Below are 12,920 nucleotides of genomic sequence, written 5' to 3'. Positions count from 1 at the left end.
AAAACTACTTACTAGATCTCGTTCAAACCAACTTTCGGTGGATGTTTGCATGGTAAATGTACATTTTTTAGTTTTATCAATCTTATTTTATAAGTTACAGGGGCGGGGGGGGGGGGGGGACACACGTTTTACGTCTTTGGAATTGTCTCTCGCGCAAACTATTCAATTTCTTTCAAACTATTCAACTGTTGATAATATTGAGGTTGAAGTTGAAATGAAATCAAGGAAAGCGAGTACTGACAATTTAATAATGCAGCTATGAGGAAATTACGTCTATTATACAACTCGGCGTAACATCTCACATGCAAATTATCCCTCCATCTCAGGGATAATAAAGAATTTTCACTCCATTGTTACTTGTGAGAATCACCGTGACGGACCTCGGAAACAATGGCAAAGTTCACTCGATCATAACATCTTGAGTCTATAAAACAGACGAGGTTTTGTCACAGTGACGTAAACATAAAACTTGGATCGATATAAACAGTTGCAATGGTGATAAATTAGGTGAAAATGAAGAAAGTCTTCGTCTTGATAATATCTATCGTGGGAGTGATACCGATACAACTGGACTTGCAAGAGGGAGAGACGATAAAAGAGAATAATATCGATAATTTGAATGAATGTTTGGGCGTACAAAGAGGAGTGGAGTTAGGAGTGTGTTTTGGAAAAGAAGTTTTGAATAAACTTAATGATTATGATGAAGCTGAATCGTTTAGTTTGGCTAATGGCGTTGCCTTTGTCAGAGATGAAAAGACACCTAGAGATATTGGAAGTTTCTTGGATAAGGATCCAATGGATTTTCGGTAAGATTAAAACTATAATTAAGAATGAATTGAACACTTAATTACTTAATGAAGATTTAGTCAATTTTAAGTTACTCACATAGTTATAATGTAAGGGCGTAAAGATCAGTTTGCAAATTTAGGCCTTAGCCTGAGATCTATAGAGCAAACTTAGACTTTACTTACGTAAAACTTAGCTGAGTGTGATAAAACGCGAACTTGGCTATTTTTTCAGTTGTCTTAGCTTAAGCTCAACATAATTTCAGATGTCAATTGACTATAAAAAACGTAATCAAAGATAAGGGTAAGCGGGGGCTATACATAAGATAACAGCTCACTTTCATCCCAAACGATAAATATAATACGGTACAGGTTCTTATACATAACGCTTCTCATTATCTCATCTGTTAGCTATGGGACGTACCTAATCTTGGGGAGTGCCCCCCTCCCCCTTTTCGCGTAAAATAAGGTGTAAAGAGAGACGACATTTTGAGATTTCTCAAAATCTACCAGTCTAAATTGTATTCAAAAACACAGCTTGGTCAAAAGCCCTTTCAAATTCGAATGGCAGCACACACACACACAGCAGTCAGACATGCAGACACCATCTTAAAAACTTAAAAAACATAAACGATTTCTGATGAAAACTCGATGTTTGTAAAAGGGGGTAAAATCAATCATTCCCACGTTTGAAAATTTTCAAGTGTGTCAGCAGAAAGTAAAAAGTTATTTTGTAAAAATACTTATACCACAGTTTTCAAAATTACATGTTATGGCAATGAATTTACAGATTTAACTTTATTTAACAAAGGTTAATGTAAAGGTTTAAGAGTTTCAGATTGACGGCATTCGACGCATTTTTTTTGATTTTCGTAAAGAATCCTTGAGATCCAATTGATCGAACTCGGAATTTCGAAGTAATTCCGAAAAACACTTTTGTTCGTTTTCTTGGGTCAAACTCACAAACGAACGAACCGATTTGGGGACGATCGACGTGGTTTCGTCACATACACACATACAGACGTACGGAAACCATCGCGGGAATAGTCGGGGAAGCTTCCTAGAACCTTAAAACGTCGAGAAGTGTAAAACAAACAACTTCCCGAATTTTTGAAAGTTTTGATTTTTCTTAGCGGGAAGATAAAAATTATTGATAGTTAACTGAAATTTATTACGTTATATTTGGTTCATCTTTGGGTACATTTTTTCTTTTTCAGAGCGATAATGGAAGATGCAAGCAATTTAATATCAAAGAGATCATTGCACTGGGACCTTGGAGTGGTGTACCCTGGATTAGTTATGAGGATAGGTCCGACTCTAGCCAATGGTGTGTTGGATTTTATAATTGATCCGAGAATTAAAGACAGAGCTTATCACAACCATGGAGAAGCTTCTACAGGTAACATACAGAAGTAATTACTCGATCAAGGTTTTTTTTATAAGTGACGAGACGAGCAGGATGTTCATTCAGCTGATGGTAATTGATACGCCCTGCCCAATACGTAAGACGTAGCTTATCACGCACATGAAAGTAATAAACCTGGCGTGTTTTCATCGATTTCTACCAGAAAGAGGCTCTATATAGACGTATATATTATCTATGGTAAATAATATATATCCAATTAAATAATTCTCTCAGGCTTAATTCTAAATATGGAACCCTAAAAAGTGGCCAGAGGAGTTCTTTTCGCTCTTTCTTCCGAGGTCTGATATTTAATATGTTTTTGAATGGGTAACATTCAATAAGTGAATATAAAATCCTACTTTGATTAAAATTATTTGAATTGTAAGAAATAATTTTGATATTATATGAAGTTATTGTATAAGCGCCATCTACATTTTATGTACGAACTAATTGCACAATTACAATAGTTATATAGTCTTTTCATCACTTACTGGGCCAGTGACATCTAGCGTTATATGCAATACTGATTACGTTTCTTCCAGTTTTCATTTATTAATTCACGAAATTAAACTTTTTTTACAAGAACACAAACACGATTATAATATAATGTATTATACCAAACTCTTAGCATATAATTCTTTTAAATGTTTATTTATTATAATTAAATATCACATTTCATTTAATTATTACCACATCAACATTCGTCAAAAATGAAGTAGGCTACATAGTACATACGCATACAATCCGCTGTAAAAAAGTTGCAAAAGCTTGCCATTTTCTTTAAGTATGTGAACTCGTGTCATAAAAAATCCTCCCCATCGGGTCGGGCTTGTTTCTGACAGCGCGTTTACAATAACCTACATTCCACCCTAGTATCACAATGTACAATTTAAAAAAAAGATAAGTGCGACTCTGACTAAGGCAACGAGGGTTCTTTATTCATGAAATAAAAACAACAATATATTCGGACTGTACGATTAATATTATATGCTCCATTTGTATACATTAACATAAGTAACCAAATTTTTTGTTTGTGTTATTATCGCCCACTTTGTGACGTCAGATTTAATTTAAAATTTGCACTCGTATCAAAGAGACGACAATAAAATACTTTCATACTTCGGCTTTGTATAATAATAATATTGACACACTCTTGCACAAATTATCTTGCCCCAAACTAGGCATAACCTGTACTATGGGTGCAAGACAACAATATATTTAATACAATATACTTACTTAAACATACATAAATACAAATAAACATCCATGACCAAGTCACAACAAACATCCAAATTAATCATACAAATGTCTACCTACCGGGATTCGAACCCGGGACCTCTAGCTCAGTAGGCAGGATCAATTCAATCAAATCTTGAGTCCAATTGGTTGAGAACAAGAGATTGAAAATTCAGTAGCAATAGGACTAAATAGATTTTTTGTACACGGAGTGAACAGTGAATAAATGATTTTTGAATTTCTAATTATTCCCATGTTCGTTGAGGACTGATATTAAAATAAAGTTGGTATACAACGTAACTAAAATATATTTAGAACCTTATGTAAAGTAAGCAGTACATACATAAATACAAATAAACATCCATAACTCGGAAACAAACATTCATGTTCATCATATAAATTATTGCACCCACCGGGATTCGAACCAATTTGTATCCCAATCAGGATCACGTTTGATTGACAAGTACAAATGTATATAAATACCCAAGTGCTGAATAAAAATCATTATTGCATTGTAACTTCATGCATAGCATGCATTTTTTAAATATTTATACACTTTACCTCAATTATGATAAAACACACCCACTATGGCAGCACACCTGGTAGGGCACATAGATCGAAGATCTACGGACAGATGGCCGTTGGGGCAGTAAAGTCCTCGATTAGTGACTGTAGTAGTACTGAACAACGTAGTGCTGATAGGTACCCCACAAGATGGACCGATACTCTGGTCATAACGTGACCATCATAATGTTAAACATAAACTTGTTATGCCTACTACTCGGCTAAGTCGACTTAGAAAGTCGTTTGTAGGGCGGCGATTTATATGCTTATACAAAAAGATCCCAGAAAATATTCAAAACAAAAGTATTACGATATTCATAACAATTATTAAATTAAAAAACGTTCGTGTGGTTAAGGTTACTATAACATAAATGAGTTTCTTAATGATTCCACAGATTGGGAATGGAGCGACCGCCCTCAGGTTATTAAATAAGAAGTTTAATTGTACATTATTACTTTGAAAACATATTTATTGATGGAAAAAATGCCCGCTGAGTTTGTTGCGCCCGTTCTTCTCAGGTCTGAGGCATTCTTTTTGGATTGGGTGGTAGTTTTTAACTTTCAATAAGGCATGTCACATCCTATTTTGAATTTGAAATTTGATCTGTCGGAATATGTTAGACGATGGCAGGGCAGAAACGATGTACGTGGAAAAATTGGCCTTTATCTAGCAGTAGACGTATTTAGGCTGTGATGATGATGATGATAATGAAATAAAAGATAGAACCGGGAACATCCTAGCGATAGTGAACGGATCTGCCACGAACGCTTAATTAATTCGATCAATAAGCTACCGAGGAAGCTACAATCACTAGTAAAGGATATAAAACTATAAGTCTTATAAAAATAATAAAATAATTGTTCCAGGTCGTCTTCTAGCCAGAAACCTTCTCGTTCCATTTCTGCTTGGCATAAAATTCCACATATCTACCTTATTGCCATTGTTATTAGGACTACTTTTGCTTGCTAGCAAGAAAGCTTTCCTTCTTGCCAAGCTAGCTCTATTAGCTGTGACAGTATTTAGTGGTTCTGGCTATGGCGGTGGCGGATATTTCGGTGGCAGCTTAGGATCAACTAATTTTGGACCATCACTCTCATCGTACACATCGCATGAAAGCCCTGGACATTATCATGCTCATCATAGCTCTGGAGGTAAATGAAGAATATTATCATATTGATTTTGACTTTCACTTTTTTTTTTATGAAAATAAGGGACGTGACGAGCAGGACGTTCAGCTGATGGTAATTGATACGTCCTGCCCCTTCCAATGCAGTGCCGCTCAGGATTCTTGAAAAACCCAAAAATTCTGAGCGGCACTACAATTGCGTTCGACATCTTGAGACGTAAGATGTTAAGTCTTATTTGCCCAGTAATTTCACCAGCTACGGCGCCCTTCAGACCGAAACACAGTAATGTTTACACATTATTGCAGAAATAGGCGCCGTTATGGTACCCATAATCTAGCCGGCATCCTGTGCAAAGGAGCCTCCCACTGAATGCTAAGAAGAGCTAATCAGGTTCAAGCAGCCTAAATTCACCACCGGACATTTAGCAAAATGCAAAATTCCTCCTGCACGACGTTGATGTCTGATTGACCGATTAGCAATATTTTTATTGACTCAAATCGCCTACTACTTTGTAGAATCAACTGCCAAGCATACAGCATACATCTACTTTAAAGACCGACAGTTCATTTCATAACCTTATTATGGATGTACAAGGGCGGATGGATTTCAACTTTATACGTGAGACTCTTGCGTTTTTTGCCACGAATTGACGTTATATACGTAAAACTTATTACACCCTTCTCTCTCTTCTCTGTAGTTTCGTAGCTCCTCAATGAATTAACGGATTTTGATTCCTTTTTTACTGTTTCAATTAAGACTGTCCATGAAGCCGGTATTTTGCGTAAAAACCTTTTATTTTTTATTATTAAGCTACCTACCTATCATAGCAATTGATTTAGGATAACAAAGTCCACGCATATAAGACAATTTCATTACAATCTAAATAAAGGGTATATTGTAAAGAAAGAGTACGTATTACTAATAAACTTAATATACTTAAGCACAAAAAAGGCTAAAAATAAATACAAAGATTCCTATAACACGCTGTAATACAGATCCGTGATAATTTCAGGATACTACAGACATCCTCACCATGTCGAATATTATAAAGAGAAGTCCGCAGAGCAGACAACAGGATCTCCAATTTCACCTGATGAACTCAGAGATAGATTAGAAAGATTATTTGTCACTAAAAAAGATGAGCTTGATGAAGGGAAAATTCGGAATGCAAGAAACTTCGCTTGGACTCCAATAAATACTGGATAATTTGGATGCAAAAACATCAGTAACGAACAGAATGTTTTGTGTTGTAGCAAAATTAATATCGTGATAGTTCTGAAAAAGTATGTGGGTGCATACATAATGCACGCTAGAAGTAATACTTCTTTGGCCTAACAAAGCAAAAGTCATGAAAATTATTTATTCCTCGTGCTATTCTACGTTTGTAGAAAAAACAATATTTTAAAAATCTTGCAACGATGGCTTTGACAATTAATTATTAAATGCGGCTGTACAGGCTTGTACCCTTTGCCTATCCTAATAATTGATGAAGAAACCAAAAAAAAACATTGTCGCAATCGTCAGAAAATTTTCGAAACCAACTTCACCCTGTTACATTTGTGTTACATTGATGTGCGCGCATCTTAAAATTTCAGTCTTATAATTTTTTCATAACGCGCCTAAAGAAGTGTAACTTCAAAAAGTATTTTTGGATTAATAACTTTTTTTGTAACATACTAAGTATTGGATGTCTTTCAACCATTATTGATAAATTAACTATTACTTGTATAGGAGAAACAAATATAAGATAATAATTATAATTATTTCACATATAATATAAGGTGAAGTAGCTAATTCTTGCCTCTTTCACTTTAGTATCAGCTAAAACAATTCCACTACGTACAATGCAGGGCTTGTAACTGTTATTTTGCGTCTTTTCATGAATGTATTTTGTTCTCCAATACCAATAGTTAAGATCAGAGTGATTTCTCTTAACGCTTACATTAATTAACCTTTCCATAAAAGCTGTCTTTTTACACGCTTTCCATTAGCTTTACCTGTATGTATGTTTGTTTGTAACCGTCCGTAAATGATCGTATAGCAAAGAGCCTCAACCATCATCTCAAGAGGCTCTCACTAAATAACTGGATTAAGGGTCAGATACAGAAGGTATCCATTTTGGGAACTTCCTCAGTCTATCGCCCTAACCACCGGCGAAATATTAACGTCGGCGGGATTCTATTTTTACAAGCTTTTTATTAGCTTCACCTGTATGAATGTTTGTTTGTTTGTAATCGACTCATTTGACCCCCTTTAAACGGCCAGATTTCGTTCAAACTTCGTAGATTTATCGTGGACCGATGACAATACACTAATTTGATAAAATTATTCCATTTTTCAATTTGCAAAATAAGAGTTTTGATAACTTATATAATTTTCATCTATCGTCTATAAGCCAGGAATTTATGTTCATTTTAAATTTATTTTCGTTTTTTAAGTTCGGTTTTCCATAAAAAGCGTGTTTTTTAGTTTTTTTTAACTACTATTTATTTTATTATTGTGGAATCTGCAACTAGATTAACCTATAGCATCTTGCCTAGTTCTATTCCGTCTGTTTAATTGTGCAGTCACTTTAAGTATCTTCACTTATGCTGTCATCAAAACGAAATATCCTCATCAGTCCTTTTTCAATTACTATTTCTACAGCTTCTTTAAATCCAGTGATGAAGAAGTATTCACAAATTAAACTTGAAAACAAAATTTACGAACGATGCGGGACTCGACCTCTCCCGTTCCGTGCGAGCGATCTTCCAACTGCGCCAACCGTTCGAGTGACGTATCGCTGATAAAATCTTATGCTTTGTTCAACTCTCAGGATATGGCTTCATTCAGAATTGCAAGAGCGACATCTCAAGTCAATCTAATAATATGCAAACATTGGGGTTGAGCAGGTTATCGACTGTAAAGTAGATCCTGTAGATGAAGCCACAACCTTAGAGTTGAACAAGACGTACAAGATATATCAATGATACGTCAGTCGAAAGTTGGCTCAGTGGAAAGAGCGCTTGGACGGAACGTGAGAGGTCGCAGGTTGTATTCCTGCATCGTTCATAAATTTTGTTTATAAATTTAATTTTTGTAATTAATCCCAGAAGTGAAGGTTAGAACTTAAAAAATAACAAATTGTGAAGAAGTATTCAATATAAAGCTTTTTTTATACAATTTCCAACTTCTAAATTATTTGTTTATACTCTTAATTATGTACAACTAAATAATTACTAAATCCTAAATGAATTGTTATTAATTATCCATCTTTCTCTAATGCATTTCAATTCCAACCGTAACTCGCAAAATAGTAAACGAAAGCCAAATTATTTTATAACATTTGTAATTTATTTTATTGTATGTAGTTTCGAGCACATTTGGCTAGTCAATAAAAATATTTTTGGCAATTTTTTGTTTCATTTATACAACTGCTTGTTGCTAAATGCCAATCGAAGGAGTGTACTTGAGTGGTGGTAGGTTTGTACCAAGATAACAAATATTTATTTAAAGTTATAACTGCATTAAAATAATAATTTTAATTATTATATATATATATATATATATATATTAATAGTCAAAGTTAAAAAATCTTTATTCACTGTAAAACTTTATAAGTTATTTAGTGCAAGTCATGATGAAGTACAAAAGTTACAATAATTTTCAAATGAGTGTAACAATATTCATTAACAAAATTTAGCACATTAATTCCAACTATCTTTATCATTCAAATAATCTTTCACATCATAATAGGCCTTAGATGTTTATTTATTTTTACGACACATTTAAATTTTTTAATAGGTAATATTTTAATTTCATTTGGGAGTTTATTATAAAATATAACACAATCCACTTTAAAAGATTTAGCAATTTTACTATGAATAATTCATATATTATGAATAATTACGATATTCAATGCTAAAATTAATAATGTAACTTGCTGCTTACAAAGACGATGTATGTATTTGCAGCTGGTGTTGCAAGAGAACAGGCGGCAGTGATCACTTAACACCAGGTGACCCGTACGCTCGTTTGTCCTCCTATTCCATAAAAAAAAAAGTTAGCCAAAGTCACAGGCTCGAAGACTTAATAACACGTTATTAAAGAGAATCAAAATAATTAATAGGTCTTTAATGATAAGAAATCTAACAGGCCTATTAATAAGGTTTCAACAAAGCGAATCTCTCTATACATAAGTGTTCTCTCTTATATCTGAGCCATTTCACGCTCTGAATAAAACGGAACTCGATTTATTAGCAATGAATTGTGTTTTATAGAAACTGCAAGTAAGTATAGAACACATTACAACAATGACTGTATTTCTTAAACTACAATTATTAGTATTTGGCCATATCTAAATTATATATTTGGCAATACTTCGCTTCATTTCATGTCGTCAGAAAATAGATGAAAGTCATGGACATAACATACAAAATCAGAAGTCTCAAACGGCAGGGCACATGATAAGAGGCCAAGAGAAATGGAACAAAGTTGTGACACGATGGTACACAAATAAAATTTGAAAAACAAAATTTTATGAACGATGCGGGACTCGAACCCACGACCTCCGGTGTTCCGTGCCGGTGCTCTAACCAACTGAGCTAACCGTTCGAGTGACGATCGTTATAAAATCTTGTATGCTTTGTTCAACCCTCAGGTTGTGGCTTCATCTACAGGATCTACTTTACAGTTGATAACCTGCTCAACCCCAATATTTGCATATTAGGAAATTGACTTGAGATGTCGCTCGTGTCTGTCGTGGGTTCGAGACCCGAATCGTTCATAAAATTTTGATGTCAAATTTTATTTGTGTATTAATCCTAGAAGTGAGGGTTATCACTTTAAAATCATAACAAATTGACACGGCTATCTTAGAGAAGGGAAAAAGAATGGGGCAGACCGTAGAAAAGGTGGGATGATGACATTAGACAAGTAGCAGGAGTAACATGGAATAGAGTGGAGCAAGATAAGCAGGAATGGAAAAGGTTGGGGAGGCCTTCTCCGATTGGCAAACAGACCTATAAAAAATAATTAAGTATTTGAATAGAGACGAGACAAGCAGGACGTTCAGCTGATGGTAATTGATACGCCCTACCTTTTCTACCTACCAATTCCTGAAGAACCCAAAAATTTTGAGCGGCACTACAAATGCGCTCATCATCTTGAGACATAAGATGTTAAGTCTCATTTTCCCAGTAATTTCACTAGCTACGGCGCCCTTCAGACCGAAACACAATAATGCTTACACATTACTGGTTCACGGAAGAAATAGGCGGCGTTGTGCCACAATCTAGCCGGTGTCCTGTGCAAAGAAGCCTCCCACTGTGAATGCCCTTAGTCGCCTTTTGTACCCCAGGGAAGTACGGGGCCCGTTAACAATTCCAACTTAAAGTTTTATACCGGTCCTGTGATTGGAGATTACTTATCACCTGGTGACCTGTACCCTCGTTGGTCTTTCTGTTCTGAATCCATAAACGTCACAAACACTAATTTTAATTGTTAATTGGCGAGTAGTTTGCAGTAATTTACAGATAAAATTTTAGATTGATTATCTTCCCTTGAATTGAGCTGCTGATTATGAAATATTTAACAACGACAAAATATAGGTTTGTTTAAATTTATAGTTGCTACACTGAACTCCAGAATCTATCTTTAATTATATTGTGAACTATGAAACGACACTATTTTGTATAATTTTGAAGTTTTGGAACCGAATTTTCCGAATATTAAAAGACTATTGTTCGATGTGTGTATTTTATTAATAAATAAATAGTTCTAGAATTCCATAAATAGTAAACACTTTCATATATTATCAAGGGTAAGCTCAGAAGTCCTCAGGCCATGCTAAATACCCGTTATTAATCTTGTCTATGCATCGCTGGGTGTGCATACGGAATTACTGGTATATGAGCACATCTTTTAGAATGAGTGCATTTATGTGTATTCGTCTTGTGTGTTATGCTTTGATAGTATCAGATAGTATATTGTAGATTATAGATATATGTATATATTGTAGATTATATCAGAGCCAGCTAACTTGCTCCCTTATTTATTCTTATTAAGCTGTGTCCACATACAAACAACGACAATGAACGAACGCCAGCGAAAGGTCTCCATTCCTCAACGATCACATTCGGTGAACAGATTTATATAGAAGAGAATCTTGTATGTCTTGTTCAACTCTCAGGTTGTGGCTTTTTATCAATGATACGTCACTCGAACGGTTGGCTCATTGGAAAGCGAGAGACTCGAGTCCAGCATCATTCATAAATTTTGATTTCAAATTTGATTTGTGTAATTAATCCCACAAGTGAGGGTTATAACGTAGCGCCAAGTGCCGTTACACACTCTTTTAATTTTGTTCGTTTTCTTTAATTCGGAGTAATTCGTCATATGTAGACCTAGTTTAATAAACCTCAAATACAGCTTAAGAGCTGTATTTGAGGTTTATTATATTATGTTAGGTTTTATATATATTTATAGGTGCTGGTTAAGACCAGCACCTATAAATATCATATAGCTTATATCTTTATTATGATGAGATAATGATCATTTTTATTAATACATAATCGTTCCAAAGTTTGATCCTTATCAACAATAGAGTCCATTGGTTCAATAATACAGGATGTAAATTTATTTTGCATAATCATTCGGTTCGATTTCCGTCAAAAGTTCAAGAAATTATAAAAACTAAATATGCGGTTATTGTTTTCTTATAAATCGAGGGCATGACTCCTTTCACGACTTTTCTCTAAGTCTCGTAGTTTCCGACTTGGCCATCACCGTCCTTTTCAAAAAACCAACCTGTGTAATAAATATATAATACTAATATTAAAATACATTATAATAACAAACACTGAGTGTGAATTGCTTGAGGATGAATGGAGGGGAATAGTGCCAGTGGGCAGGGTACATAGTTCGACGGACAGATGGCCGGTGGGGCAGTAAAGTCCTCGAATGGCGACCACGTACCGGAAGACGCTGTGTTGCTGGGCTCCACACAAGATGAACTGATGATCTGGTCAAGATCGCCAGAATACGTTGGATGAGGGCAGCGCCGGACCGATCGTCGGGGAAATTTTTGGGGGAGGCCTTTGTCCAGCAGTGGACGTCTTCCGGCTGATGATGATGATGATGACGTACGAGAATAATGTCAGGATGCCTGAAGAACGGTGAGCGAGATGAATGTCTGAATTAATAAAAAAAAATCTTTCATATATGTAATTGGTGTAAACCGTATTTATTAAATAAATAATAATAATAAAAAATATAATACTAATATACAATACAACTAATATCTTTATTCATCTAAAGTAAGTTTAAAAAAACTAAAAAACACGCTTTGGTTGAAAAGATTATGGTTGAAATTTAAAATGAAAATCAATTTCTGCCTTATATATGAAAAAAATATATTAATTAACAAAAATCTTTTATCAAATTAGTGTCCTCGGTTAATAATTATTAATATTAATTATTAATCGGTCCTCGATAAATCTACGAAGTTCGACTGACATCTGGCTGTTTAAAGTGGGTCAAAATCTCGCCCAAGATTGATAATAATTCAAATCAAATGAGTCGGTTACAAACAAACATACATACAGGTGAAGCTAATAAAAAGCATGTAAAAAATTAACACTATATAAAGTTTAATAATAAAAATTTTAAGAATTTTTTATTGGTTAAAACTTAATTGATAATAATTTGGTGATTAATAATTAAATTTAATAAATCAAAAGTTGCTTGGCCAAGACATAAATGAAAGGTTAATTTGATAATTTAATTCAACAATTTCATTATAATCACCCAATTGCTTTTAGACA

General features: G+C 34.4%; 1 protein-coding gene across 1 annotated transcript; it reads left to right on the top strand.

Annotated features, from left to right (window-relative positions):
* Positions 1 to 455: 455 nt before the first annotated feature.
* Positions 456 to 8,499, top strand: LOC126979787 (uncharacterized). The gene is made up of 4 exons (XM_050829322.1): positions 456 to 806; positions 2,003 to 2,184; positions 4,858 to 5,142; positions 6,131 to 8,499. Exons 1-4 carry the CDS (start codon positions 514 to 516, stop codon positions 6,322 to 6,324), a joined length of 954 nt encoding a protein of 317 aa, XP_050685279.1. The 5' UTR covers positions 456 to 513; the 3' UTR covers positions 6,325 to 8,499.
* Positions 8,500 to 12,920: the final 4,421 nt, after the last annotated feature.

The sequence above is a fragment of the Leptidea sinapis genome, chromosome 4 (assembly GCF_905404315.1).
Source record: "Leptidea sinapis chromosome 4, ilLepSina1.1, whole genome shotgun sequence".
NCBI classification, from domain to species: Eukaryota; Metazoa; Arthropoda; class Insecta; order Lepidoptera; family Pieridae; genus Leptidea; species Leptidea sinapis.
This window is presented reverse-complemented; position numbering and strand designations above follow the sequence as displayed.

Bases quoted from the DNA above. Each gene is read 5' to 3' on its own strand.
- LOC126979787 (XM_050829322.1), top strand. From the start codon at position 514: ATGAAGAAAGTCTTCGTCTTGATAATATCTATCGTGGGAGTGATACCG. The intron at 807-2,002 runs GTAAGATTAAAA...TTTCTTTTTCAG, and splicing joins AAGGATCCAATGGATTTTCG to AGCGATAATGGAAGATGCAA. The intron at 2,185-4,857 runs GTAACATACAGA...TAATTGTTCCAG, and splicing joins CCATGGAGAAGCTTCTACAG to GTCGTCTTCTAGCCAGAAAC.